Source organism: Fusarium musae, chromosome 1 (genome assembly GCF_019915245.1).
Source record: "Fusarium musae strain F31 chromosome 1, whole genome shotgun sequence".
In the NCBI taxonomy this organism is placed as follows: Eukaryota; Fungi; Ascomycota; class Sordariomycetes; order Hypocreales; family Nectriaceae; genus Fusarium; species Fusarium musae.
Genome location: NC_058387.1, coordinates 117,058 through 142,224, shown reverse-complemented (window position 1 = coordinate 142,224; position 25,167 = coordinate 117,058). Strand labels below are relative to the sequence as shown.

Sequence of the window (25,167 nt, the reverse complement as noted above, 5' to 3'; positions counted from 1 at the left end):
GCCAGAAATGCTCATGATTGCTTAATATGACACGGAGGAGCAGGCGCCTACAGGCTTGGCGACGTAAGCATCAGTCACACGACATTCAGGTGCGGCTGAAGATAGGGTTGATGTCAGCCAACGAAGCCCGGGAATTAATTTGTTCCTCAAATCTCAGGCGGCCATGTTTCTACGTTCTTCTGTGATCTTGCTCATCCAGTAACAGATAGTTCCGCGTTCTTTTGTCTCTAGACTTCAGCTGAACGCTTAGTACTACGAGAAACAATAACCTGCTTAATCTTTCTTTCGGGACGATTGTTTGCTTTGCACCACGTCTCAGAATGGCATCATCTAGCGTTCCGAAGAGAGCGAAGGCCAAGGACAAAACCTCTAGAGCAACAAGTAACAATGGTGGCGTGAAAGCCTCAAAGGGCTTTCGAGCGACAACTGCCCAAACCGACAAGAGGATTGACGCCAAAGGAATTCTCAAGGCGGCATTGGAAGTTGATTTTACCAACAAAAGTCAGGTCGCATCGTTCGAAACTCAGTACAAGCAAAAGTTAATGGGGAGGTCACGCGCTCGGACTATTCTTTCTGTTCTGGCCAAGAAAGAGGATTCGTCTCATTATGCTGGGTGGTCGGATGGGAAGACTAAGGAATTCCTTCACTGGATATTGAAGGGATATCACAATCTCCTAGAGAATCCGGACGGCACGGGGACTTACCCAATACACTCGGCACTGCTGCAAAGGCACACCGCTTTCATCGACGCAGTCTTGAGCTTTCCAGATCTAATTAACATTAACACGGTGCTCACCATGGAGGGCCAGTTTGGGAATGCCTTACACATCGCCCTGGAGTCATGCCCGTCGTCCTTCAATCCGTTGGTGGAGAGGTGCAGTCAATTCGCCAGCATGTTCACAGCCAAACGGCTAATAAACGGAAACACCCCTTTACATGATTGCATGTCATTTAACTTCGACGCAGATGGAGAATATGACAGTGAGGCGGAAATGGAAGAGGATGAGGAAGGAGAAGGAAAAGATAGCGAGGATGAGGACGGCGAGGATGAGCCCGAAAGCGACGACGAATATGCCGTCAGTATGGCCTCAGACGAGGAACATACCGGACAATTTGTGAGTATGAATCACCGCCACAGTGTAAACAACAGAACTGGGCACCCAGATGGGCTTGCAATGAAACGCACGCAATCAATCAAAGCCACAAACAATCTCGAATATCCCGCTGATCGCCTCCCGTACGTCCAACTGCTTGTTGAGAGCTATGACTCCGCTCTCTACTGCTACAATCACGACAAGAGAACGCCATATCAGGAAAGACTTCACCAACTTGAGGCATACTTCAAGAGACCCTCGACTCCAGTACCCAAAGACACGAAATTCGAAGATTGGGCAACTAAAGATCCGATAGCCTCTTACATTCGATCTTATTGCATAAGGAACTTTACTCGGAACAAGGTCACCAAATGTCTATACAATACCGGTAAAGGTCCGTGTTTAACCTATCTGCTATTTGTACATGATATGAGGTCTTCAGCTAATTGCGTCACCAGAAAAGCAGATTGAATTCGACCTTGGAGGGTTGGGCAGGGACACTATCTCCAATGAATACCTTGACCAACTGTCAAGCCATTTGAAGTTCGAAAGCATCTTGAAGTATGTAGCACTACCTAGGCTCGTTATGGAAGGTCGGCCCCGTGCGCCGAAGTCAAAGTGAGTCGAAGATCTGCCCTTGCTCAAGAACTTGATTTATTGAATGATGCTATATTAGATCTGTTACCAAACAGGGCATCCGCGGCCGGTCTGACTTGAATGCTGTGTTCGAGTGGCTGAAGAGAAATAAGGTGGAAAAGATCGTCAAGGTCATTGTGCTGGATGACCAGGAACCCTGTCATGCTGATTCCAGTATAGAAAATGCGCTGAAGGATTTTGATGTTGAGATATGGGATTGGAAAAGACTAGATCTCAGCACCGATGTTATACGAAACTCAACAAGCGTCGTGAGAGAGATATCTCTATACTCGTCCGGTAATCAATCTGTGCTGATGGGGTGGGCAAGTACAGACGGTTTGCCGAATCAGGATTGTTTTCCACATGCAAGTTGACCTTGGTCCTTACACGCCACGATGCACTTTGCTCTAACGCACCAGCTTAGCTTCGACAAGTCAACCTTTATATTCGCGAGGTACGTTTCCCAGCCTAACAGCAGTGCCTATTGTACTTGGCTGATAATCCTCAGGGCTATGAACATCCGGATCGTTTGACTCGATACATCAATGATTTCAGAGTCAAGGTTGAGGAAAGGAGCAAAAGGCGCATAACCGTTTCTGATTTCCGAGACGATCGAAGTAGCAGCCACGCATCCGAAATCCTAGGACGGGCAGGAGATTCTCAGAGGTATTCGCCTGCAATGAGGATACTGCAAACACAAAACTGACAAAATCATAGGGAAAGCCCGTGGATCCACTGCATGCTCAGGCTTTCTCGCCTACTAATAACCGCTTGCCTAGACAAGGTTGAGCCGGTCAAGGTCGCTATCATTGATGACGGCGTAGATGTGTCCCTTGAGAGCCTGAAAGAGAAGATCGCCTTTGGCCAGTCGTTCTGTCCATACGCCAACTCCACCGACATGATGAGCCCGTACTTCGTATCAATGAGTAATCACGGCACCTCTATGGCTACCTTGATATGTAACATTTGTCCAATGGTCAAATTATATATTGCGAGGCTCGACCAGCGTCAGACATCAAACAGCAGCCAACGACATATCACCGCCGATTCTGCTGCCCAGGTGAGAGACCATTAATCCCTTTGATAATTTTTCTTAGTTCTGAGCCCTAACGACGAATTTCTGTGATTCATAGGCCGTACGATGGGCCACAGACTGTGGTGTCGATATCATATCGATGAGCTGGACAATCGAGACCCCTGTGACGGGAAATCCCGAGATGGAAAGTCTTCAGGAAGCTGTCCGACGGGCAAGCAACCACAACATTGTCATGTTCTGTTCGACAAGTGACCAGGGTAGCATGACAAACGATCATAACTGCTATCCAGGTGACTTTGGAGGTTGCATCAGGATTGGAAGCGCGAGCAATACGGGTGATGCCATGGCATGGGTCAAGGTTGAGAAAGTCGACTTCCTCCTCCCTGGATCTAATGTGCCCTTTTCCGTCACCGAAGGCAAGACAAACCTACATGAATCCGGCAGTTCCATTGCCACAGCTGCTGCATCAGGTCTTGCAGCATTTCTGATAGCCTGCAGCTGGCTCTTAGATAAAGAGGACAACTATTTCAAAGACTACAACAACATGAAGAGGGCATTTCAAAATCTGGCTCAGGGGCATAAATTTCCTGCAGTGTCTGAGAGGCTGGAGAAGCTCTTTATGCGGAAGCTAGAAAGAATCCTGGGAAAGGATGAGAAAACTGTTAGTGAACTGCCTATGGAGTGGTCGGACGAATGTGAGAGGGCACTAGGTGAGATCATAAACGGGATCAAGGATACAACATGAATTTCTTTCTACCTATTCACATATATCACTTAATTAACGGAAACTGACACTTTGTCTAATGGTACTAATGAAAGACAACGCTGTGTCAATCAAAGTCTACTACCAACAGCCTTTTTCTTTGAAGCAATGACCTCGCGATGAGCGACCAGCGCATTAAGACAACCTTGCTCCAAAGCACCATCAATAGCAGCTCTCCATCCATGAGCCCAGTCAGCCGAAGCAAAAAAGACATTACCGTGTCGACTCTGTAGTTCGTCCTGGTATTTGGACATGTAACCTGGCTGCCACCAGGCAGGGCCTCCTTTCGAGAACGGATCCGTTGCCCAATTATGCAGCATCTGCTTATTGTTAGTGATCAATACTCCATATAGGGGATGGGCTTCTTACTAGTCTTTTGACATCCATGGGATGGATCTTGTTGAGCGCTTCAATGGTCTGCGCCGCATTGTTTTCAGGAATGAAGGTATCCCGTTCATCTGCACCGAAAGCAACGACGTGGACATCACCATTAGGCAGCACTCCATCACCGTAGCCATACATCAGGAGGCCAGGGAACTTCATGCCGTTCCATCTCTCGAGTTCCTTGTTGCTAACATCAGCATGAACCTTAGTCATCTGGTTGACATGGCCGATGTTAATAGCCGCTTGTCGTCGTTGTGAAAGCGGTGGAGAGAACTCGATATCCTTCAAGACATTGAGAGGAATCGTGTTGATAATCTTCTTCGCCCGGAATGCATCGCCGCTACTGCTCGTCACGGTTACCGGACCGTCACCAGATGAGTCCTGTGCGATTGACTTGACTTGCGTGGAGAAAGCATACTCCAGCCCATCACCACTAGCCTCCTCAAACATGCGCTTTGCAAGTGCAGTCTGGCCATCTCTCAACTTATATCTCAGCCAAACATCAGCAAAGTTATCAGAACTATACATTAACAAGGCATGTGAGCGAATCATATCCCAGAGACTTGACTCCTTCATTCGTCCTCCTGAAATGTGAAGTAGTAGCGATACCAAGAGACCTTGTTCCTCAGCTGTGAGTTTATGCTTAATCTCTTCGAAGCGGTCATGGCAGGATAGTCGGTCCCACTTCTCAACGGTTGATCGATCGACAATGGGGTTATCAAGTTGGGCGTGGGGGAGAGGGCAGATGGTGCGGCCAAATTGGCCATCGACGTTGACGAACATGTCCCAGGCTTTCGCTTGCATTGCGCCGGCTTCCTCATGGCTGAGCTTGCGTGGTGTAGCACCTGCGGTCCTCACGTGTCAGCAACATAGAGCAAAAGCGAGTTCGGTTGTGCTCGTACCTGGTACGTCAATAGTGTAGTACCCTTTGTGCATATCCGGACTTCCCGTTGTTATGAGATCGCGGTCCATGTTGTATCGTGTCATTTCTCTAAACAAGTAGCCCATATGATGAGTGACCCAAGTCCCTCCCATCTCGTAAAGGAATCCTCCAACGTGTCAGCAAGATATTGAGATTCGCAAAGGTCTTTCATACCATCTTTCTTGGCAGTATATGTCCTGCCGCCAATTCGATCGCGTGCCTCAATCAGAAGGACAGAATGATCTGCAAAACGTCAGGACGGTCCACTTCCCGGTCTCAGTGTTACATACTCAATTGACTGAGGTCACGAGCTGCCGCTAGACCGGCATATCCAGCTCCAATGACTATAACGTCGAAGATTTTGTTGATAGAAGAAATGGATCGTTGAGGCGAGATAACGGCGTCACTGTCAAGTCCCTTCTGAAAGCCAGTGTGAGGCTCCCAGATATGCCCGTCTTTAGTCTTGGGTGTCATATTAAACAAACTGTGCGACTAATGGGCAAAGAATGGAGAAACACTTGGAGTTGCAGGATTCGAAGTTGAAAGCTTGAAGGTAACTGGAGTCTACCTTGGATGGCGATAAACCTGCCTTAGCTTTATCTAGCTTCTTTGCACTGTCAAAGCTACTCCAATCAGTAGTGGGTTCTCAAGCCATCTCCAACCCGGCAAATTCCACAATCGGCCCCATCACAAAGTTGACACTATTTCCTATCGTGGACTCTGCGGGGTTGAAGCTGTTCTTAATTCCTATTTAGGTAGTAATAAGAGCTCCGCACATAAAGTGGCTTCAGCGGAGTCTCCGATGTCTTAATACCGCATTAGGTAGTTACGTCAACTTCCATATCCACGATCATGATAATCATGGCGTAGACATTCAGCGTTTGTTCATAAAATCTCGAACCACAGCTCGTTAAAACAGTCAGACCATATCCAAGCTGTACCGTATCATATCACACCGCAACACACCACTCGCATAACTTTAGTGTACTTTTATTCTTGAACAAACATGCCTGATTTTACTGGTCTCGAGCTGACTGGCAAGACTGCCATTGTCACTGGCGCGTCCCGGTAAGTCACCCCGTCGACCCTATACGAGTAATAGTATAGACCTTGACTAATACGTTTCAGAGGTCTTGGTGCCGGCATTGCTATCCTGCTTGGCAAGCGAGGTGCCAACGTGGTGGTCAACTACGTCTCTGACGGCAGCAGAGAGCGAGCTGAGAAGGTCGCTCAGGAGATTGAGGCCAATGGCACAAAGGCTATCGTTGTCCAGGCCGATGTCAGCAAGACAGCTGAGATTCCCAAGTTGATTGATGCTGCGCTCAAGATCAGTTCAACCGGCAAGATTGAGATTCTGATTCACAAGTAAGTCTGGTTCTGTGAGAGGGTGAAATGGCACCCACTAACACGGTGATCAGCGCTGCTCAAGGAAACGAGGCCAATTTGGTAGACACAACCGAGGAGTTCTACGCTCGTCACTTCGACGCCAACGTCAAGGGCCCCATCTTCCTGACAAAGGCCGCAGAGCCTCATCTCCCCAAGGGAGGCAGAATTGTCTTCATCTCTTCAGCAGGCGCCCGTCTCGGTGTCGCTGGACAGACAGTCTACGCCGCTACCAAAGCAGCTGACGAAGCTCTCGTTCGTGTCTGGGCGAAAGAGCTTGGTCAATCTCACGGCATCACTGTTAACTGCGTGAACCCTGGTCCTATCGCTACAGATCAATGGTTCCAGAGTGATGAGCAGTTCCTTAAGGATATGCAGCCGCTGATTGACTCTACGCCTGCTGCGGCGCGTGTTGGTGAGGTTAGTGATATTGCGCCTCTTGTTGCGTTCCTTTGTACGGATGATGCAAAGTGGACGACGGGATCTGTTCTTTCTGCCAACGGTGGTCTTTATAATTAGATTAGTAGGCTTTAGTTTTAATTATGAGATGACTGAAAGCATAATTTGATAAATGCATAAACCGAGATTGAAGAAATGTCGTGCTGGATGAAGCATGTGCTAAGACAGCTTACAGTGGCTGCAACTAACCTCTAAGCTGACATCGTGAGGTTATGACGTTCCAAGCCCAATGACTCGCTCCATGGCCAATCTCAATCTCTTTAATACAGAGAAGTATACTTGGCGTTAGGCAGAATCATCAAGGTTTCTCCCCTGCTCATCAAGTTTATCTCCAAATAACCAGTGAACATTCGCCACTAGGATACGCACTGTAACGGTTTCGATTCCCCGTAGTCGATTGCACTAAAAACCTGGCGGGCGGGGGCGTTTTTAGTGTCATGATGGGGGATGGGTCCATGTTTCTTCTTCTCCCCAAGCTTGGAAAGCTTTCTGAACCCTTCCCCTCATTCATACCGTCACTTCTGTGTGCTACACTCTGATACCAGACTTTGTTACTGACAAAACCAAAGAAATGTCAGCGGTCAAACCTCGAGAGTTCAAGTTCGTCGGCGCATTCAGTCGCAAGAGAAGACGTCGCGATGGGACAGCACCTGGATCGATTGACTTCGTCGGACCGACAACACGATCGAAGCAAGCAGCGACAAAACCGCAGAGTGAAGCTGTTGCTGCTGAGCCTGCAACGCCGCCAAAGTCAGCGGATGGAAATAGCGAAGGTCAGGATAAGAATGCAGAGACAAAAACACCTCCAGCGGTAGAAGCGACAGGTGCAGAGGCGCCAGCTCCTCTTGCGACGACGCCAGTGATTCCGCATGAGAATGCCAATCCGTTTGATCACGATATGATGATGGGGGAGGGGATGAACAGTGGAAGTGATATTGACTGGACATACTCAAGTCTTATGAACCCTTTCATCGATACAGGTCCCTCGTTCATGGCGCCTTTTGATCAACTTAATGGCCAACTGCCGATTTATTTTGGGCCTGACATTCCTCTCATTCAGCTGGGCGACTCCTCATCTACCGACAACTCACCCGAGAATCACTTCATCGGGCCTCAATTGCCAAATGACACTGATGGTCAAGCCGGCGAGTTTGGTGTAAATGCGGAGTCGCAAGCAATTGAAGAGCCAGTCTTGCCATTGCTCAACTCTCACGCCGCGCCGAGCAACATTAGCGACACCATTGCGCAGTTACTGACTCGATGTACGTACAAGCACTATGACGTTAAGCATCATAATCTCACTTCGTTTAGATGACCAAGAGTTCTGCGTCATGCCACTCACTCACGACTTTGCCGCCAACCCATTCCGATTCGACGCCGAGACAGGTCGCGGCTCACAACTTCTCCTCCATTGTATTCTCGCTCTCTCTTACAAACACATCAATCGCGATACGGGATCTTGCGCCGGAGAAGCCAAGATGCATAAGAAGAAGGCTCTCCAGATGCTCAAAGACATGGAAGGCGTGTCGCAGGCGTCACCGATTGAAGCGACATTCTTAGATGCGGTGCTGATCCTCATGACACTTGATGTAAGTCCGCGAAAATATTCGTTGTCGGGAACTAACATCTTCAGTGCGCAACATCTGCTCACGGGCCTTGGACGTGGTATCTCAAGCGAGCGCATAAAATGATTCAAGCTGCCGAGTTCTGCAACATGAAGAAGACACCTCGAATGCAAGCACGTATAGAAATGCTAGTCTGGTAAACATCACCATACACCAGACACACAACCTTAGCACTGACCCTTACAGGTGGGACGTCACTCTAGCCCTCACAAGCCGCCAAGGATGCGTCCTCTCCGAGTCCACGATAATCAGCCTCTTCAACCACGACAAAACAAGCGACGAGACCTTCTACAGTGTATCAGGCTGTCCCGAAGCCCTATTCCGCCACATGATCCGCCTCGGATCGTACGCACGAGAATTCGAGCTGATAAGCAACATGACCTGCGCAAAGTTCGACATGGAACACGTCCTCAACGTAGAGAAAGAGATACGCGAGTGGACAGACCCAGAGTATGGCGACATCCCTGACCAACTCGTTTCAGACACTACAGGCTGCGATATAGGCGATGTAGCACACTACAAAGAAGACTTACACCACTGCGCCGAAGCCTGGAGATACGGATTATTAATCTACATCGGCCGTGTGTTCAAATGGCAGCGCGATCAACCCGCTCCGTCAATACTAGGCTTCCTTGCGCGCAAGACGCTTAATCACGTTACGTCTTGTAGGTATAGTTCCATGCTGCAGAAACAACTTCTCCTTCCTGTTTTCTTAGCAGGGTGTGAGACGTCGGATGAGCATTTGAGACAGGCGGCGAGGACGTATTGTAGTTGGTGGAATGAGCGGACGAGGTATGACATGTTTTTGACGGCGAATACGTTGCTAGAGGAGGTTTGGGCTGATGAGGCTGTGGATTCGTGGTGGGGGTCTGTTATTGATCAGAAGAGTCGGTCAAATGTTAACTCGGGAGAAGGGAGGCAGTATTTATTTGGGTGAGGTTGGGCTTGTGTACGTTCTGGTGTTTGTGGTCTTTTTTATGTTGTCATGTTGGCGTTGAGAGGGATGGCTAGTTGTGTCGATGTTTGAATGTCAGATTGGGAAAGCGTGCATGTACAATTTGAACGATTGGAGGTATCTTGCTGTATATATAGTACTCGTATTTGTTACCACAATTGGCATTTTCTATCTTCCGAATGGAGTCATATCTGCTGGGGAACTGGGCGAGAACTGTCTCTGAGAATCTCTTGCCATACATGCATGTCTTGCCTGATGGAGGAAGCAAGCACAACGAAATATCAAGGCCTATGAACAAGCTCAGGACGAAGAACTGATATGCTTTCCACTACCACCACCGCGTTGGTTGGTCGCAACCTGTAGATCATCAGACAATTGCGCATTTGCATTTCTCCATCTAATAAGTAAAGACAAGAGATAGCGCAGGGAATCCCAATCATTCTGGCTAATCTTCTCGACAATCGTATTTCCAGGTCTCTTATCGGATAGTGATGGTCCAGATAAGTGCCTTACCTATTCTTGGTGGTTAAATCCCGAATCAGCGGTGTCTCATATCGTTATTCATTCAGGCAACTTGACTTTACTATCACAACAGTGCTTCAGAAATCAGTAAGATCTCCCCCCAGCACACTCCGCAATACGATAAAAGAATTTCCCTGTACAGATCGGCCAATTTGGGGGGTTGCATGATGGTGCGCCTTTGGGCTGGTGGCAATCCCGTTGGTTGCGGGGGTGCGGTATTACCCAAAGAGGAATTACGCGATTGAGTAACTACTTTATCAGACATGGCGAGTATCATTCTCCGTGGAGACTCGGGGTATCACAAACAACAGTCTTTGGAGTCATCTGTAAACCATCTGTAACATCTACAAAAGCAAAGGTTGAATCGTATCAGATCAATCAATCTCACTAGCAAAATACATCATCTCAATCATCAGTCTCACCATTCACCAAATCAAACACTCCCATCACATCACACAACAAAATGGCAACTATGGACGAGGTATTCGCCGGCTACGCAAAGCGACAAGCCGCCCTCCAAGCAAGCACCAACATCCTCTCCCAAGGCATCGCCTGGGTCGAAGGCGAGCTCGTCCCCCTGCAATCCGCCCGCATCCCCCTCCTCGACCAGGGTTTCATGCACAGCGACCTGACCTACGACGTGCCCTCCGTCTGGGACGGCCGCTTTTTCCGCCTCGATGACCATCTCGATCGTCTCGAGGCAAGTTGCAAGAAGATGAGGCTTCGCTTCCCCATTCCCCGCGACGAGATCAAAAAGATCCTCGTCGAGATGGTTGCCAAGAGTGAGATTAAGGATGCGTTCGTTGAATTGATCGTTACTCGTGGACTCAAAGGTGTGAGGGGTGCGAAGCCGGAGGAGTTGCTGAATAATAATCTTTACATGTTTGTTCAGCCGTATGTTTGGGTTATGGATCCTGAGGATCAGTATCATGGTGGTCGCGCGATTGTTGCGCGAACCGTACGACGTGTTCCACCTGGCTCTATTGATCCCACTATTAAGAATCTCCAGTGGGGTGATCTCGTCCGCGGCTTATTCGAGGCCAACGACCGTGGCGCCACTTATCCCTTCCTGACCGACGGCGATGCCAACCTCACCGAAGGCTCAGGCTTCAACGTCGTCATTATCAAGAATGGCGTGCTCTACACACCCGATCGTGGAGTCTTGCAGGGAATCACAAGGAAGAGTGTCATTGATGCTGCGAGATCTTGTGGATATGAGATTCGCATTGAGCATGTTCCAGTTGAGGCGGCGTACCAGGCCGATGAGATTTTGATGTGCACAACTGCTGGTGGTATTATGCCCATTACTACTCTAGATGATAAGCCGGTGAATGATGGCAAGGTTGGACCTATTACGAAGGCTATCTGGGATCGATACTGGGCTATGCACTGGGAGGATGAGTTTAGCTTCAAGATTGATTACTAGGACATTGTTTGAGAGAGTTGTAAATTTCGGCATTAAATAAAACGCATTTACCTCATACCAAATCCTGTTTCAACCCAAAAAGGCTAATGGGCGTCACTTCGATTATCATTGAGATGATGCTGAAGGAGTCTCGTAATTTTTCGAAGTTGCATATGTGAAGTCAAGACTCTCGTCATCAGGATCCCAGAGACTTAAGGCATCTCTTCTCAACCTTTGATACGAGCCAACTTGAAGACCTTTGCAAAGTCGGACCGTCCAGCATAGAATGAGTAGAACCATCTTCCAATCTCAAGTTATCGAACGTGCCACTGGCATGCTTTCACAGTATTGCCGGGCGTATCCGCGATTACCTCAGACTCAAGTCTGCCGAAAGCAGCACTAAGCAGCTGAGCTGATAAGGTTACTGGTCTAGCTTGAGTTGCCAGACTACATATCGAAGACCCAAAAAGGCGAGGACTCAGTTTGGTGTTAGCGCTTTCCTTTGACACTCTTGGTGATATTAATGGGACGATCTCGCTTGAGCTCCCGTATTTCCTATTCAGGTAATAATCTCTACAAGGATCCCGGCCTCGTAGCCAGCCTACGCTTTTTGGAGTATGGACTAGTAGTTACAGAAGTCCTTTGTATAGCTTCAAATGAGGCTGGTTCCTCTGGATTGAATATGTATCTCGTTGAGAATTCTTCAATTAATTCAGCACACATTGTCTAACTCACCACGGTCAACATGAGTGCACACGATAGTATCGTCATCTTGGGGTAAGTAGTTGACGCGGTACCCTTCAGGCTTCTTACTGTCATATACTGACATTCATGCAAGGGCTGGCATCATCGGCCTTGACGTAGCCCTTGTCCTAGCAGAAAGAGGCTACGGCAAGTCTATCACAGTCATCGCGGAACATCTTCCCGGAGATACAGCACTGAATTATACTTCTCCCTGGTAGGTACCACTTGACAGCTTCATGTTTGCTCGTACTCATTTCACACTAGGGCTGGCTGCAACTTTTCAGCTATCTCTGGCACAGATGCCAATGCCTTAAAATGGGACAAGGCAGGATACTTCCATCTGAGCAAGCTTGCTTCTGAGAGACCAGAGCAGTCATATGTCAAACGAACTCCTTCAATGGAGCTTTGGGACGATAATGTTCCTCGCGACAAGATCCAGGCAATGTCTGAATATCTAGAAGACGTAAGTTCAGGTCTAGCCAGAGAGGCCCTCAGCTGATTTCCTGCAGTTCCAAGAACTGCCAACCTCTGAACTGCCCAAGGGCGTCAAGTTTGCTGTCGCCTTCACGACACTTACTGTCAATGCGCCCAAGCATCTTCTCTACCTCTATGAGAGACTGAAGAATGACTACGGCGTTCGCTTTGTTCGCCAGAAGCTTCCAGATCTTCAAACTGCTTTCTTTAGCCAGTCAACCCAGATTGTGTTCAACTGTACTGGCAACGCTGCTCGAATGTTGCCAGGAGTTGAGGATCCAAAGTGCTACCCGACTAGAGGACAGGTCCTGTTGACTCATGCGCCCGAGGTTCACACGAACATCATGAGACATGGGAAGGATTACGAGACATACGTCATCCCCCGCCCGTTTTCCAAGGGACACGTCATTCTCGGAGGGTACATGCAAAAGGGGAACGGGTAAGCTATCCGTGTCATGTGCATTGCATGATGGGCTAACATGTCTTCTCAGTGATGGTGCGACTTACTCGTACGAAACAGAGTCCATCTTGGAGCGCACCAAGGAACTCAGTGATGAAGTCAGGAATGGAGGTCTAGATGTTCTCGCAGCTTTCTCGGGTCTTCGTCCGTCACGCGAAGGTGGCGCTCGAGTAGAGAGGGAAGAACTGACGGTGGCAGGACAAAAGCGCACAGCTGTTCACAACTATGGTGCAGGTGGAACTGGATTCCAGGCTGGTTATGGCATGGCTCTAGATGCCGTTCGTGCCGCTGAGCCTGTTTTGTCAAAGATCCATACCGAGCTCAAGTCGAGGCTGTGATGCATTGTGCACGAGCAGATAGTAAGTGTTCAAGTGAAGGTGGGTGGAGTCACTGGGAAAAGATCACTGGATACATGTGAAAGAGCCAGTATGGAATAAAAAAGGAAAGATGTACTATTGTATTGACAGTATTGCTTCTAAGCTATGGTCTTTTCATGTGCGAAATATGATAATATCTAAATACAAAAACAGGTCATGTAGGTCGTTAGGTACTCAGTCTAAGTAAAGTTATGCAGTCATTGCTCTCATGGTCCCAGACTCTTTGAGATGCATGTAGGTACAGAGGAAATCTTAAAAGAAGTAAACAGGATAAGGAGGCTTCTCGTAGCCAGCCTTGGAAGTAGTGGTGTGCTCAGCCGCCTTGGGTGTAGAGACAGGAGTCTCGTAGAGCTTGGTGGTAGATCGGATGAAGGTGGTGACCGTGCCGTTGCCGGGAGCGTGGTGGGTGGGGATGGTAGGAGGATAACTCTGGGAAGGAGAGGGGTAGACGTGAGAGTTCCACGGCTTGATCTGGGTGGTGGCAGTGGCGTAGACGGTGGAAGTAACGGCGCCGATGGGGCAGTTGGTAACTGTGGGAGGGCAAGCAGTGACGGTGTAGTACTTGGTGGTGTAAAGAGTGGATGTCGAGTTACCAGGAGGGTAGTAAGTAGCACCAGGACCGGGAATGACCTGAGTCTTGGTGACGGGGCAGAGAGTAGTTGAGAGAGCGATCGTCTCGGTTGTAACGTGCGGAGTACCAGGGCAGTTGGCAACGTGAGGAGCGCAAGCAGTGACAGTTCGGATGTTGGTCGTGTAGATGGTGGAGGTAGACCAGCCGGTTGTGACGACCTGCTGAGTTGGGACGGGGTAGGTCTGGTGGGGCTGACTCGGTTGCTCGTGGTTGGAGGGTTGGCCGGCGGGCTTGGTGGGATGAGACTGCTCCTCGGTGACTGGGCAGACGGTGGTGGAGATGGCGATGGTCTCGGTAGTAACGTGAGGAGTGGGGGTCTCGCAGTTGGGGAACTCGGGGCCGCATGTAGTCACTGTTCGGACGCTGGTGGTGTAGACAGTAGATGTAGACCAGGCGGTAGTCCTGGCAGGCTGAGTAGGCTGAGGCTGGGTTTGCTGATGCTCGGTTGGCTTAGGCTGAGTAGGCTTGGGCTCAGTATGGTGCTGCTCAGTCACGGGGCAAATGGTAGTAGAAACAGCAATAGTCTCAGTGGTGACGTGAGGAGTAGGTGTCTCGCAGTTAGGGAACTCAGGACCACAAGCAGTGACAGTGCGGACGTTGGTGGTGTAGATGGTGGAGGTGGACCATCCAGTAGTCTTGGCGGGCTCTGTATGCTGAGTCTCAGTAGGCTTGGGTTGAGTGGGCTTGGGCTGAGTTGGCTTAGGCTGAGTCTGGTGCTGCTCAGTGACGGGGCAAACAGTGGTAGAGATAGCGACAGTCTCAGTAGTGACATGGGGAGTAGGTGTCTCGCAGTTGGGGTACTCAGGAGCGCAAGAGGTAACAGTGCGGATGGTAGTCGTGTAGACAGTTGAAGTGGTCCACTCAGTAGTGGAAGCGGGCTGAGTAGATCCAGCTTCAGACTGGCCACCAGTGACGGGCTTGGTAGAGTGTCCCTCAGTAGCAGGCTTTGTCTCAACAGGCTTGGTCTCAGTAGGAACTGCGTAAGTGGGCTTGGTCTCGGTGGCAGGCTTTGTCTCTGTAGCGGGCTTGGTCTCCACAGGCTTGGTGGACTGTCCCTCAGTGACAGGCTTGGTCTCAACAGGCTTGGTGGACTGTCCCTCAGTGACAGGCTTGGTCTCAACAGGCTTGGTGGGAGCTGGCTTCGTCTCTGTGTGGTGCTCTTCCGTGACGGGGCAGACCGTGGTGGAGATGGCGATAGTCTCAGTTGTGACATGCTTACCGTTAGGGCAGTCAGGGACATCGGGAGCACAAGAGGTTACGGTGCGGATGTTGGTGGTGTAGACAGTCGAGGTGGTCCACTCAGTAGTGCTAGCAGGCTTCGTCTCAGTAGCGGGCTGAGTCTCAGCAGGCTTGGTCTCGGTGGGATGCTCCTCGCCGCCAGTGGTAACAGGCTTAGTCTCAGTGGGAACCGGGTAAGTGGGCTTGGTCTCAACAGGCTTGGTCTCAGTAGCAGGCTTGGTCTCTGTCTCGGTAGCAGGCTTGGTAGATCCCTCATGGTGAGTGACAGGCTTAGTAGACTCCTCAGTCTCAGTAGTAGGAACAGTAGACTGGCCCTCTGTCTCAGTAGCCTGGGTAGGAACGGGGTAGGTGGGCGATTCCTTGGTGACAGTGGCAGGCTTGGTAGATCCAGCTTCAGTCACAGGGCAGACAGTAGTAGAGATAGCAATAGTCTCGGTTGTGACATGCTTGCCGTTGGGACAGTCGGGAATCTCGGGAGGGCAAGAGGTGATGGTGCGGATGGTGGTTGTGTAGACAGTTGAGGTGGTCCACTGGCTGGTCTGCTGAGTGTTGGGCTTGGTCTCGGTGGGCACAGTCTCGGTCTTGGCTGAGGCTGTCTCGGTGGTAGCCTTGGGAGGAGGATAGGCACCGGTGGAAGTTCCAACAGCGGGCTTGGTAGACTCAGCGGGAAGGGACTCGGTCTCAGTCTCGACACCAGTCTCGGTGGTCTCAGTGCCCTTGGGGGGAGGGTAAACACCAGTTGAGGTACCAACGGCAGGCTTGGTGGTTTCAGTCTCAGCAGGGACAGTCTCAGTCTCAGTGCCCTGGGTAGCCTCAGTGGTTCCCTTAGGAGGAGGATAGACACCAGTGGATGTACCGACAGCAGGCTTGGTAGTCTCAGTCTCAGCAGGAAGAGTCTCAGTCTCAGCTCCCTCAGTGGTACCAGTGGTGACCTTGGGAGGAGGGTAAGCACCAGTAGAAGGAGAAGTCTCAGTCTCCTCGGGAACAGACTCAGTCTTGGTCTCAGTCTCACCAGGCTTGGAGACAGTAGCAGTCTCGGTACCTTGGTGCTCAGTCTCGGTAGAGCCAGGAACAGGATAGGTAGGAGTACCAGTCTCGCCATGCTCAGTCACAGGCTTGGTCTCAGTGACGGGGCAGATTGTAGTAGACACAGCGATGGTCTTGGTAGTGACATGTTGACCATTGGGGCAATCGGGAACCTCGGGAGGGCAAGAAGTGACAGTATACACATTGGTAGTGTAGACAGTTGAGGTAGTCCACTGGGTAGTAGAGGCACTGCCAGTTTCGGTCTCAACACCAGTATCGGTAGTGTCGGTACCTTTGGGAGGGGGGTAGACATCAGTTGAGGTGCCAACAGCGGGCTTGGTGGTCTCGGAAACAGCCGTGGTACCCTCGTTACCGGGCTGGGTTGTGGGGGTACCCTCGGGAGGAGGATACGCGTCAGTAGAGCTGCCAACATCGGTAGATCCCTGCTGGGTTACATCGGTACTCTCGGGAGGAGTGTACTCGGAGGTGGGGGTAAGAGCCTCAGTTGTATCCTTGCCGGGCTTGGTGGTCTCGGTGTTGGCGGGGGGAGGATACAGATCAGTTGAGGTTTTACCCTCAGCAGTAGTCTCAACGGCAGTAGACTCATGCTCAGACTCAGATGGAGTGTTCTCGGGAGGAGGGTAAGCACCGGTTGGGGTGGACTCTTCAGATGTAACAACGGCAGAAGACTCTTGCTCAGTCTCTGTCTTTTGAGTGTTCACAGGAGGGGGGTAAGCTCCAGTGGGTGTTGAGGCCTCAGTGGTATCCTGTCCAGGCTGGGTGTTGGCAGGAGGAGGATAAGCGTTGGAAGGAGTCTCGACAACAGAAGTGTCTTCAACAGGCTTGCTAGCACTCTCGGTAGCTGCAGACTCGGGAGGTGCATAGTTGGTGGTTTCTTGGTGCTCGGAAGTAGCGACAGTGGGGACTGAAGGAGGAGCATAAGGAGAAGTCTCTTGCTCAGTGGGCTCAGTGTTAGCAGACTGAGCGGGAGGAGGATAGAGATCAGTAGAGACGGCCGGGGCTTGATAGGCCGAAGTTGTGACAGCCGGAGGCAGATCGTAGTTTCCTCGTGGCTGACGACGATAGTCTAAAACACCAGCGTTGGCCGCGCTGAACGCAACGGCGCTGAGTAGAAAGAAGCTTCTCATCTTTCCTTTTGTTTCAACGAATGTTGTGAAGCGAATGAAATGTTTTGTTTATGTGAAACGAAAGTGAATTGTTGCTGAAGAAAAGGAATGTGTAACGAGCTGGTGTAGCATCAATCTTTATACCAATCTCGAGATCGGCTGTCAGGTTACATTTTCAGCTGAAGATGGGTTTGCTTCTCCACGTAAGTGGTACGCGCACATCAATCATGATCCAAAGTTGGAAGCGTCTCCATGGCCATGCAGGCCCGAAGTGGGAATACGGGCGCTTGCATACAAAACATAGCAGGGTGAGGTCATTCCGGATCTACCTAATGGGGAGCGACAGGGCGGTCAGTCGATGGGTGGTTGGACGAGAGAGAGTCGTTTGGGCAGAAAGGCGCGGGTAGGGGATAGTGGATCAGCGACAAGGTTGTTTGAACATCCGAGATACCCAGGCGGCTCGGTTCCAAAAATACAGTTGCAGTCAAAACCGCTGTGCCGATCATTTCATGATGTGGCCTGGTTGTCACGGCGTAAAAAACGGAGTTGCAGTTAGTTCAGGTGGACATGGGGGTTGGATAGGCCGCTGAATAGAGAAAAACGGTTCTAACAATAACCAAAATGTCTTGGTTGAATCAAGGTTCACGCACACGAAACATGCACAAGGCCTCGTGTTTGCGACGCACGACTCCGCAGAGGTGCTGTGACTGTGTGCTATTATTGGATCACTCTGGCCACTCAGCGGCTATAAACAGAAAAATCCAAGGTCCTGCACGTCTTGGTTGGTTGGGATGATCCCTGCAAGCTAAGAGCCCTGATCGAATCATCCAGTCGCTGTCTGCCAAGCAAGGTCTGGATTAGCTTTGCGCACTAGAAAATAATTCAACCACGTCAATTGAACGATTCTGTGCATTAGTTTTTTACGAGATGGAACTGAGAATAGAATATTCTGAGTTTTTTTTTTTTTTTTCTATTTTTTATTTCTTGCAGAAGAAGCGGGACGTGATTTCTTTTCTTAGATGGATGCCCTACCAACAACCTCGTGTCCGGCATCATTTATCCAGCGGGGGAACAAACAGAAAATACAAGAGAAGATAGAAAGAGGTAATGAAGATTGAAGCGCTGGGAAATAATTGCAAGACATTGATCGTCATTGATCCTCGAAGCAAATCTTGACCTGAAACAAATGGCTTGGGATCTGGCGCTTATTGAACCCGTTTGTTAGCGCGCGGTTCGTTGGAGTTTGGTGATTTCGGGGACGCCACTGAAATAGCGAAGGCCACTGGAATGCGGGCAGCGGATGAACCGTCGACGCCACGTCGCACCATCAGCTCGCCTACCCTGGACATAACGAGGAAATGGTGGTATTTTCATTGAAACATTGTTTCGAACTCTATTGTATTAATTGACTTTTATTATTACAAGCAATTATAAACAGCAGATATAAAATAGAAGATGTAGTGTGTATTGAGCGATTTTGGCTAATCTTAAGCTAAGTATAAAGAGCAATGGTGGCTGCAATTTTTAAGCGACTGAGTAAATAAAAGGAGAAAAACAAGTGTATTTACGTCAAAGACCAGAACTTTTACATTAGACCGACGCGCATGTTGAGCCAAAACGCATCTTAATTACAGACCTGCTATAATAATGCGATATACAAAATAGTTACTAATAAATATAACTTCATCTTTAATATTATTAAATGCAACCCCTATCCGAATTCCAACACTGAAATCATATGCATCCAGCTAGCTTCCAGTAATCCTGTATATTCTCTTCTATCTGTTTATCTCCTAGCTTTTGCTTAAAACGTATCGCCTTGTTATCTGTTTCCCATTTCGAAAGCCGCTCCAGGTTCCCTCTTTCTATACTAGCAGTCTTCGCGTCTCGAGGTACAGCATGTTTATTGAAAACTCGGTGTTTTGGACCAAACAATCTTGTATCGATAACGACTGATAAGCGGCTCGTATCCACACCAATTAACAGTCTCTTTTTGAGGCCATAATAGCGTGAAAAAAGCTTTGACATGCCCTCGGCCGCTTTGTTACTGGAATGATTGGCAACTCCCCACCCGCTAAGGGGTCACTCTCATCTGGGCCCCGCCCTTTATCTGTTCATTCGTAAACGCAGACCAGTCCATAAATACGCCACGGGCAGCCACGGTGAGGCGGTGCGCCTAATATCGCGCTGTCCGACATGTCTTCTATTGAGATTCAAGATACATCCCAGAATGCTATCCCGAAACTATATGGTGAATCGCCTCCCAGCAATCCTGAACTCGCTGAGCCTGAATTCATCTCTTGCTCTAGCCTCTAGGACATTCGAAATAGGACGAGAGAGACATATGGTACCTTCTGCCGAGGCTACTTTAGTTTCTCCCCATAATGAATGAACTGTGTCTGAGTATAGGTGGCGGTATTTCTATCTGCGGTTTTTATAAACACTCAATCAATGGCATTTTAGATGAGAAGCTGCTGCAACCGTTTTCTATTGCTTTCAGGTCTGCTTCTAATTTAGGATTGGTTGTTACTTGAAGGCTATTCATATAAGATACTTTATTTAATAGTTATAGTATCCCAATTGTTTTTCCTCTCTCTTAGTCTGTTCACTAGATAGCGATCTAAGTGTGTTCATCCTATTCTCTTTATATATGTGGCGCCATTGACATTTGTTGAAGTCAACGCAAGACCAAATCCTATATCAATTTCAAATCCCCCATTGCTAGCATCTTTCTCACCTTCTGCTTCTTCGCCCTCGACCTCATGTTGGGAAACAGGCGATACTTCCCCATAATTACCCAGAAGCAGCACTTCAATAGCTGGTGTGTGGCGGAGCATGTACATGCGGACATCCTCGGTCCCCGCCGACATGGTGTATAGCATCATGACCATCTTTAGCATCCGCATCGACCCATACCGCAGCACTCGGGCAGCCCAGTTCGTCTTCGACGACCTGGCACGCAAGACGGCGGCCCTAACTGCTATTGGCCCCGTCTGGCTGACCCTAGGCGGCGTCACGGGGTGCGTGTTCCCGCCAGATCCCCAGTCGGGTCTCCTCCCCGAATTCTCCCACACGGCTGACACTGCACCCACGACGGCGGTTGGAGGCAAAACGGTATCGGTTGGTAATTACCTAGATGACTCGCCGTGGTACGTGAGGCGGTATGACATGCATTTTGTCAGCCACTCTCAGCCACATATCATCAACGCTGCCATATTCAAGGTCAAAGTCCTTCGAGACTTGCGACCGAAGAAGATCCGGAAAGTCGACTGAAGTTTATTTGTCAAACGCTTAGTCGCTAAAGTCAAGCTGGGTAGGGCAACTGGTAGATGCATATACCATGGAGACCTTGAGCCCCCAGGGGGGACACGATGTGTACGCTATTTATGTCGGAGATATTGGCGACATGACCACTGGCTCACAAAACAGGCGGATAGACTTCCCGTCCTCGCACATGAACAAATACCGATTTGGCGGGCGTTTATGCTCTTCATGCAGTACAAGAAAAAGGCATGGGAGGTCGTTGGTGATGAAATGTTCAAGCTGGACAAGGGTCAGAAATTGATAACGTCCAGCAGAAGACAAATGATTACGTTGGGAGACAATGCGCAGGATAGGATAAAGCGATGGCAGGTACGGCAAAGGGTAAAGACCCCTAGAGACATGGATCACCGGTCACGACGATTTCACAACTGCTACGGTGTGGCAGAGGTGCCTGATAATGACTTGACCACCTACAACGAAGTCGAGATCGATTGGGTTGCGATCAAGGTGCGCATTTATCCCCAGAGGGCAGCCATGAATCATATACTATCTCAACACACCACTAGCGTGATAACCCTCAGAGGCACAGCAATTGGGTCGAGCATTCTTTTGCTTATGATTTGTCTGAGTTCACTTCGAAGATGAGGAACAGTTTCTACGCCGACACGAAGACCATATACATCTACTCCTACCCCCGCTCGGACTCCCCTTAGAAGCTGTGGAGGTCCAAGGGCAGAAACGTCTGACCCAAGATGGCTCTGGCGAAATTCCTTTCTGCTTCGACGGTTGGTCCAGGTCGTCCTGCTCCAAGTTTGCCCTCAGCGGAGTGGCTGAACTTGTGATCCCTGATAATAATTCCGTTAGTTAGATTGGGAGAGTCAGCTGCGAGACTAAAGTTTGGTTTGTGGACCGGGTAATGTATATACAGATCGGATATCACGAACTCGCTAAGCCGGAGTTCTGGCAGTTGATTGTGGTACCTTATCGTCAAGGTACGAAAGGGGGGATGCCAATATGATAACATCGTTATTGCTCCATATTGGATATATATACCAATTCTATTACAGCAGCTGCTAAGTGTAAATCATCTGAATGCATTCAGCTGACTATCCTTATTATCTGCCTGAATGAATATCGAGTATCCTGGTCCTTAAGAATTCAAAAATAGATCGCTATTGCAGGGAGTGAAGAAGATAAGTTTAGGGTCTTGAGGTTTCTGTAGAACAAGTCCCCCAGCAAGCACATACCAATACACTCTTGCGGATCCCTGAACTATTATTAATAAACTTAATAGAGCGGCTTATAGAAGCTGAAGTTGGAAAACTAATTGCTAAAAGAGTTAATATATAAATAGCTATAAGTTAACCGACTTATATTTTAGTTAGCAATTTTATATAATATTTACAGCATCTCAATCTTCCTTAGTTTACCTTAATCTTTTTACTTAATTGTTATTTAAGATTATATGTCTTACTCTCTTTATATAGATAGCGCCGTTTATATTCGTCAAGGTGATCGCCAGGTCAAACCCTTGGTTAAATAAGAATCTCTCCTTTGTGCTATCTTTATTCGACTCTGCTCCTTCGACCTCATATCGGGAAATAGATGACTCTTTCTCATGGCCCCCAAAGGCGGTACTTCAATATCCACGTCCTGCCATTAATTAGAAGCATTTAGGTCTTTATTTGTCCAACCTCAGTCGTAATTCATCACTATTACCACTGCACTTTATGCAGAATCGCGTGGCGGGTCTCAGTATTGCTCGCTCGCGTAGTTCATCAGGTTCATCTGAAATCGTACTTTGTATTAGCTGTGGAAGTGGTCCCCGTATGCACACAGATGCACTATTTACTTGCCTATATGGATCGTTAGGGTTCGTCATTTTATCATGCCAGTCCTCTACTATAACGATTAATCTCCAATTTGCCTTTACATTAAGCATTGTGATGCCTTGGGAGCTTGCCTAACTCCAGCCAGGTCCTATGTATTTGTCGATAGGTTGAGGTCTCGGTCTCTATCTACTGAAGTAGACATGTCCATAAGCTTCGTTTACTTTAGGGCTAATTATTGATCTCTCATTACTGATTAGCACTTTTAAAAGTCTTATAGCTTCGGTCTGGATAGTGTATTTTAATAATATATTAGTTGCGTTATCGGGATATGTTATAGTATATTGTGATTTTTAAAGTATATATAAAGTAAAACAAGTAATAGGTAATACTATTAAGACAGAAATTTAATATTTCAATATAACTATACTATAGGAATAAATATAATTCAGTTTAATAAGGGTACCCCAATCTAGCCAAGGTATCTATCTCAGTCGCCGCCCTGATGTTACGACTCGTGCCTGCAACAGCGCTATAAGGCTTCTATAAGCAGCTGTACACACTACTGTAATTGCTACAATAGCAGTTATAGCCCGATCTTTTGCCCTGTAGCGTAATGGTTAGGTGTGACCGTTACACCTGACATGTTCCCTTAATTCCGGTATCATAACCATTATAAGGCCCAACAACTCTCTGTTCAATACTGCCAGTCTTATAACACTTGTTGAACTTATAATCGAATGTAAAGGCCTGGCAATTGTCATCTGCATTGCAAAGATCTGCGCAAGCTTGGGCGTCGTCGGCGCTAACATAATCCACTAGGCCATAGATGACCACATCGCATTGAATCTTGATGGTGTCAACACATTGATCCGGGATACACCTAAGCGCCGCTGAAGTTGTGGTCGTGGCTGGCTCGGTAGTAGTTGTATCTGCGATGGACGTGACGAAGGTAGTGGTGCTTGACTCGACCATGGCTGCAGAGGTAGTGTCAGAGGCAGCCTCTGTACTCGTCTCTGTAAGGCTAGTCTCGACTGTGATGTCGGTCGAAGTAGATTCAGCCAGAGTGGTTGAGGGCGCGGTAGTGGTTGTCTCAAGCAATGTAGTCTCGGTGGTGAAGGCCGCAGAGCTGGTTTCGGAGAGCGAGAGCGAGGGCGAGATGGAGCTTCCAGGCTTGCATGGTCCCGCAGATGCAATGCTAGCGACTGCACAGAACACAAAAACAGAATGAAGGGTAACCATAATGGACGGTTTTCAAGTAACGAGCGGACGTCAGATAGATTGACTGGGCAAGAGTAAAGGTTGACAAAACAACAGGGAAATTAGGAAATGGGATGTTTCTTAACAATATGCGATTTCCCATATTGACGCTAGTACTGAGCAATTTTAATGTAAAACTAATAGTCTCATGTTAGACCATACTAGTAAACCCAATAGTCTAATATTAAGCTATATTAGTAAACCTAATATAGAGTAGTCTTATACTAAACTATATTAGTAAAATCAATAGTCTTATATGAAACCCACATAACCCCTAACTCGGTTTTTAGTTCTCTAGCTACGCTGGATTTTCCCCTTAGGATCCCTGCCAAGCCATTCCTTGTACCATCACGCTTGACCATAGTCCTGCCATGTCCTCATCTTTAAGCAGACAGCCTAAGGTACTGGCGATGCCACTCATAGCCGGGATCCCATTTATAAGTTTGGTCAAATACTGTTCACCGTAGTTCTAGAGTATTAAAGACCAAATCTGGAGAGCTTTGCGAGCGGAACACCGATAATACATACCAGGGCTCAAGTCGCAGTAACGCCTGTTTGACTTACACCCATCCTCGTCTACTATGCCGTCCCGACATTCGAAATACAGCTGCTCCGTGTTGTAATGGATCGTCTGAGCAGCCAAGAAACGCTTCTGCAGTGCCCACGCACGCTTCGCAAGGGGCTCGTTGAAAAACTCCGAATTGTGATACAGAAACTCGTCGCTATTCGCACCAAGTTGCACGTGAACGAGTCCAATACCTGGTATGCTCAAAATGTCACTGATACGCGACGGACGAAGGTGGAAACAACCCCCGACCGAGTCTGTAGCATGATTCGCCGCAATTACCACGTATGCATTGGAGTACACCCCCATTCGAGACGACTCACGCGCCCAGTCTTCAGGATTATCTTGAATTATACAAAGATTGTCTATCCAAAGATATGGGATACCAAGATATCTTGATACCGCGACCGCGTCTCGAAAAGTCTTGGGCAGGTCTGTAACGAATACACCAGACATATGTGCGTAACGCGAGGTTTGAGTTGTGGTCAACATTGGTACTTTACCCCAGCAGTGAGATAAAGATGCATACTTTCCCATAGTGCCCGCATCAGGCTCGATAAGTAATGCTGCTGTCACCAGTGCAGCCAACAGCGAGTACACGAGAAGGTAGAGTTGTGTGGCCACGATTGCAATTCTCATGGTTGACCTGGCAATTTTCGAGTCACGAGCTCACAACATGGAGGGATCTGAGCGACCCTGAATCCTCGCAAAATGGCCGCAAGTGAAGTTCTCTTGCCAAGAGACTGTTTTCATCAGCTGTAAAGGTAACGCTTGCAAGCAGTAACGCCACGTAATCATTACATGGGATGAAAACCACAAAACCAGGCCCTCTCCCAAATCTATGAGCTAGATACAGTCTCTTAGCTGGCAAAGAGAAATCGTGCTGTGATCCAAGTGACTGATGAAGGGACTTCCTATTTTGCCCGGCTTGGCGTCGATCATTACAATTTTTAACGGCGGTCTGGACGATGGTGCAGAGAGGGCAAT

At 48.5% G+C, this 25,167-nt stretch overlaps 10 protein-coding genes across 10 annotated transcripts; 6 read left to right on the top strand and 4 right to left on the bottom strand.

The window, feature by feature from the left end:
- Positions 1-320: 320 nt before the first annotated feature.
- J7337_000058 (uncharacterized protein) lies at positions 321-3,511 on the top strand (the record flags this gene model as incomplete). The annotated part of the gene is made up of 6 exons (XM_044817823.1): positions 321-1,488; positions 1,553-1,712; positions 1,771-1,999; positions 2,209-2,396; positions 2,448-2,790; positions 2,864-3,511. 6 exons carry the CDS (start codon positions 321-323, stop codon positions 3,509-3,511), a joined length of 2,736 nt encoding a protein of 911 aa, XP_044685525.1.
- Positions 3,512-3,600: 89 nt separating this feature from the next.
- J7337_000057 (uncharacterized protein) lies at positions 3,601-4,885 on the bottom strand (the record flags this gene model as incomplete). Its single annotated transcript, XM_044817822.1, has 3 exons — positions 3,601-3,849; positions 3,899-4,758; positions 4,816-4,885. The coding sequence occupies 3 exons, from the start codon at positions 4,883-4,885 to the stop codon at positions 3,601-3,603; spliced, it is 1,179 nt and encodes a 392-aa protein (XP_044685524.1).
- An 11-nt stretch (positions 4,886-4,896) lies between these two features.
- J7337_000056 (uncharacterized protein) lies at positions 4,897-5,309 on the bottom strand (the record flags this gene model as incomplete). The annotated part of the gene is made up of 2 exons (XM_044817821.1): positions 4,897-5,078; positions 5,126-5,309. 2 exons carry the CDS (start codon positions 5,307-5,309, stop codon positions 4,897-4,899), a joined length of 366 nt encoding a protein of 121 aa, XP_044685523.1.
- A 532-nt stretch (positions 5,310-5,841) lies between these two features.
- Positions 5,842-6,737, top strand: J7337_000055 (uncharacterized protein; the record flags this gene model as incomplete). Its single annotated transcript, XM_044817820.1, has 3 exons — positions 5,842-5,903; positions 5,964-6,200; positions 6,254-6,737. The coding sequence occupies 3 exons, from the start codon at positions 5,842-5,844 to the stop codon at positions 6,735-6,737; spliced, it is 783 nt and encodes a 260-aa protein (XP_044685522.1).
- A 511-nt stretch (positions 6,738-7,248) lies between these two features.
- On the top strand, positions 7,249-8,442 carry J7337_000054 (uncharacterized protein; the record flags this gene model as incomplete). The annotated part of the gene is made up of 3 exons (XM_044817819.1): positions 7,249-7,939; positions 7,989-8,266; positions 8,311-8,442. The coding sequence occupies 3 exons, from the start codon at positions 7,249-7,251 to the stop codon at positions 8,440-8,442; spliced, it is 1,101 nt and encodes a 366-aa protein (XP_044685521.1).
- A 1,800-nt stretch (positions 8,443-10,242) lies between these two features.
- J7337_000053 (uncharacterized protein) lies at positions 10,243-11,205 on the top strand (the record flags this gene model as incomplete). The annotated part of the gene is made up of 1 exon (XM_044817818.1): positions 10,243-11,205. One exon carries the CDS (start codon positions 10,243-10,245, stop codon positions 11,203-11,205), a length of 963 nt encoding a protein of 320 aa, XP_044685520.1.
- A 724-nt stretch (positions 11,206-11,929) lies between these two features.
- Positions 11,930-13,200, top strand: J7337_000052 (uncharacterized protein; the record flags this gene model as incomplete). The annotated part of the gene is made up of 5 exons (XM_044817817.1): positions 11,930-11,961; positions 12,023-12,142; positions 12,193-12,391; positions 12,438-12,841; positions 12,894-13,200. 5 exons carry the CDS (start codon positions 11,930-11,932, stop codon positions 13,198-13,200), a joined length of 1,062 nt encoding a protein of 353 aa, XP_044685519.1.
- Positions 13,201-13,491: 291 nt separating this feature from the next.
- Positions 13,492-17,283, bottom strand: J7337_000051 (uncharacterized protein; the record flags this gene model as incomplete). Its single annotated transcript, XM_044817816.1, has 1 exon — positions 13,492-17,283. The coding sequence occupies one exon, from the start codon at positions 17,281-17,283 to the stop codon at positions 13,492-13,494; it is 3,792 nt and encodes a 1,263-aa protein (XP_044685518.1).
- Positions 17,284-20,145: 2,862 nt separating this feature from the next.
- J7337_000050 (uncharacterized protein) lies at positions 20,146-20,535 on the top strand (the record flags this gene model as incomplete). Its single annotated transcript, XM_044817815.1, has 1 exon — positions 20,146-20,535. The coding sequence occupies one exon, from the start codon at positions 20,146-20,148 to the stop codon at positions 20,533-20,535; it is 390 nt and encodes a 129-aa protein (XP_044685517.1).
- A 2,453-nt stretch (positions 20,536-22,988) lies between these two features.
- J7337_000049 (uncharacterized protein) lies at positions 22,989-23,597 on the bottom strand (the record flags this gene model as incomplete). The annotated part of the gene is made up of 2 exons (XM_044817814.1): positions 22,989-23,238; positions 23,299-23,597. 2 exons carry the CDS (start codon positions 23,595-23,597, stop codon positions 22,989-22,991), a joined length of 549 nt encoding a protein of 182 aa, XP_044685516.1.
- Between the last annotated feature and the right edge of the window lie 1,570 nt (positions 23,598-25,167).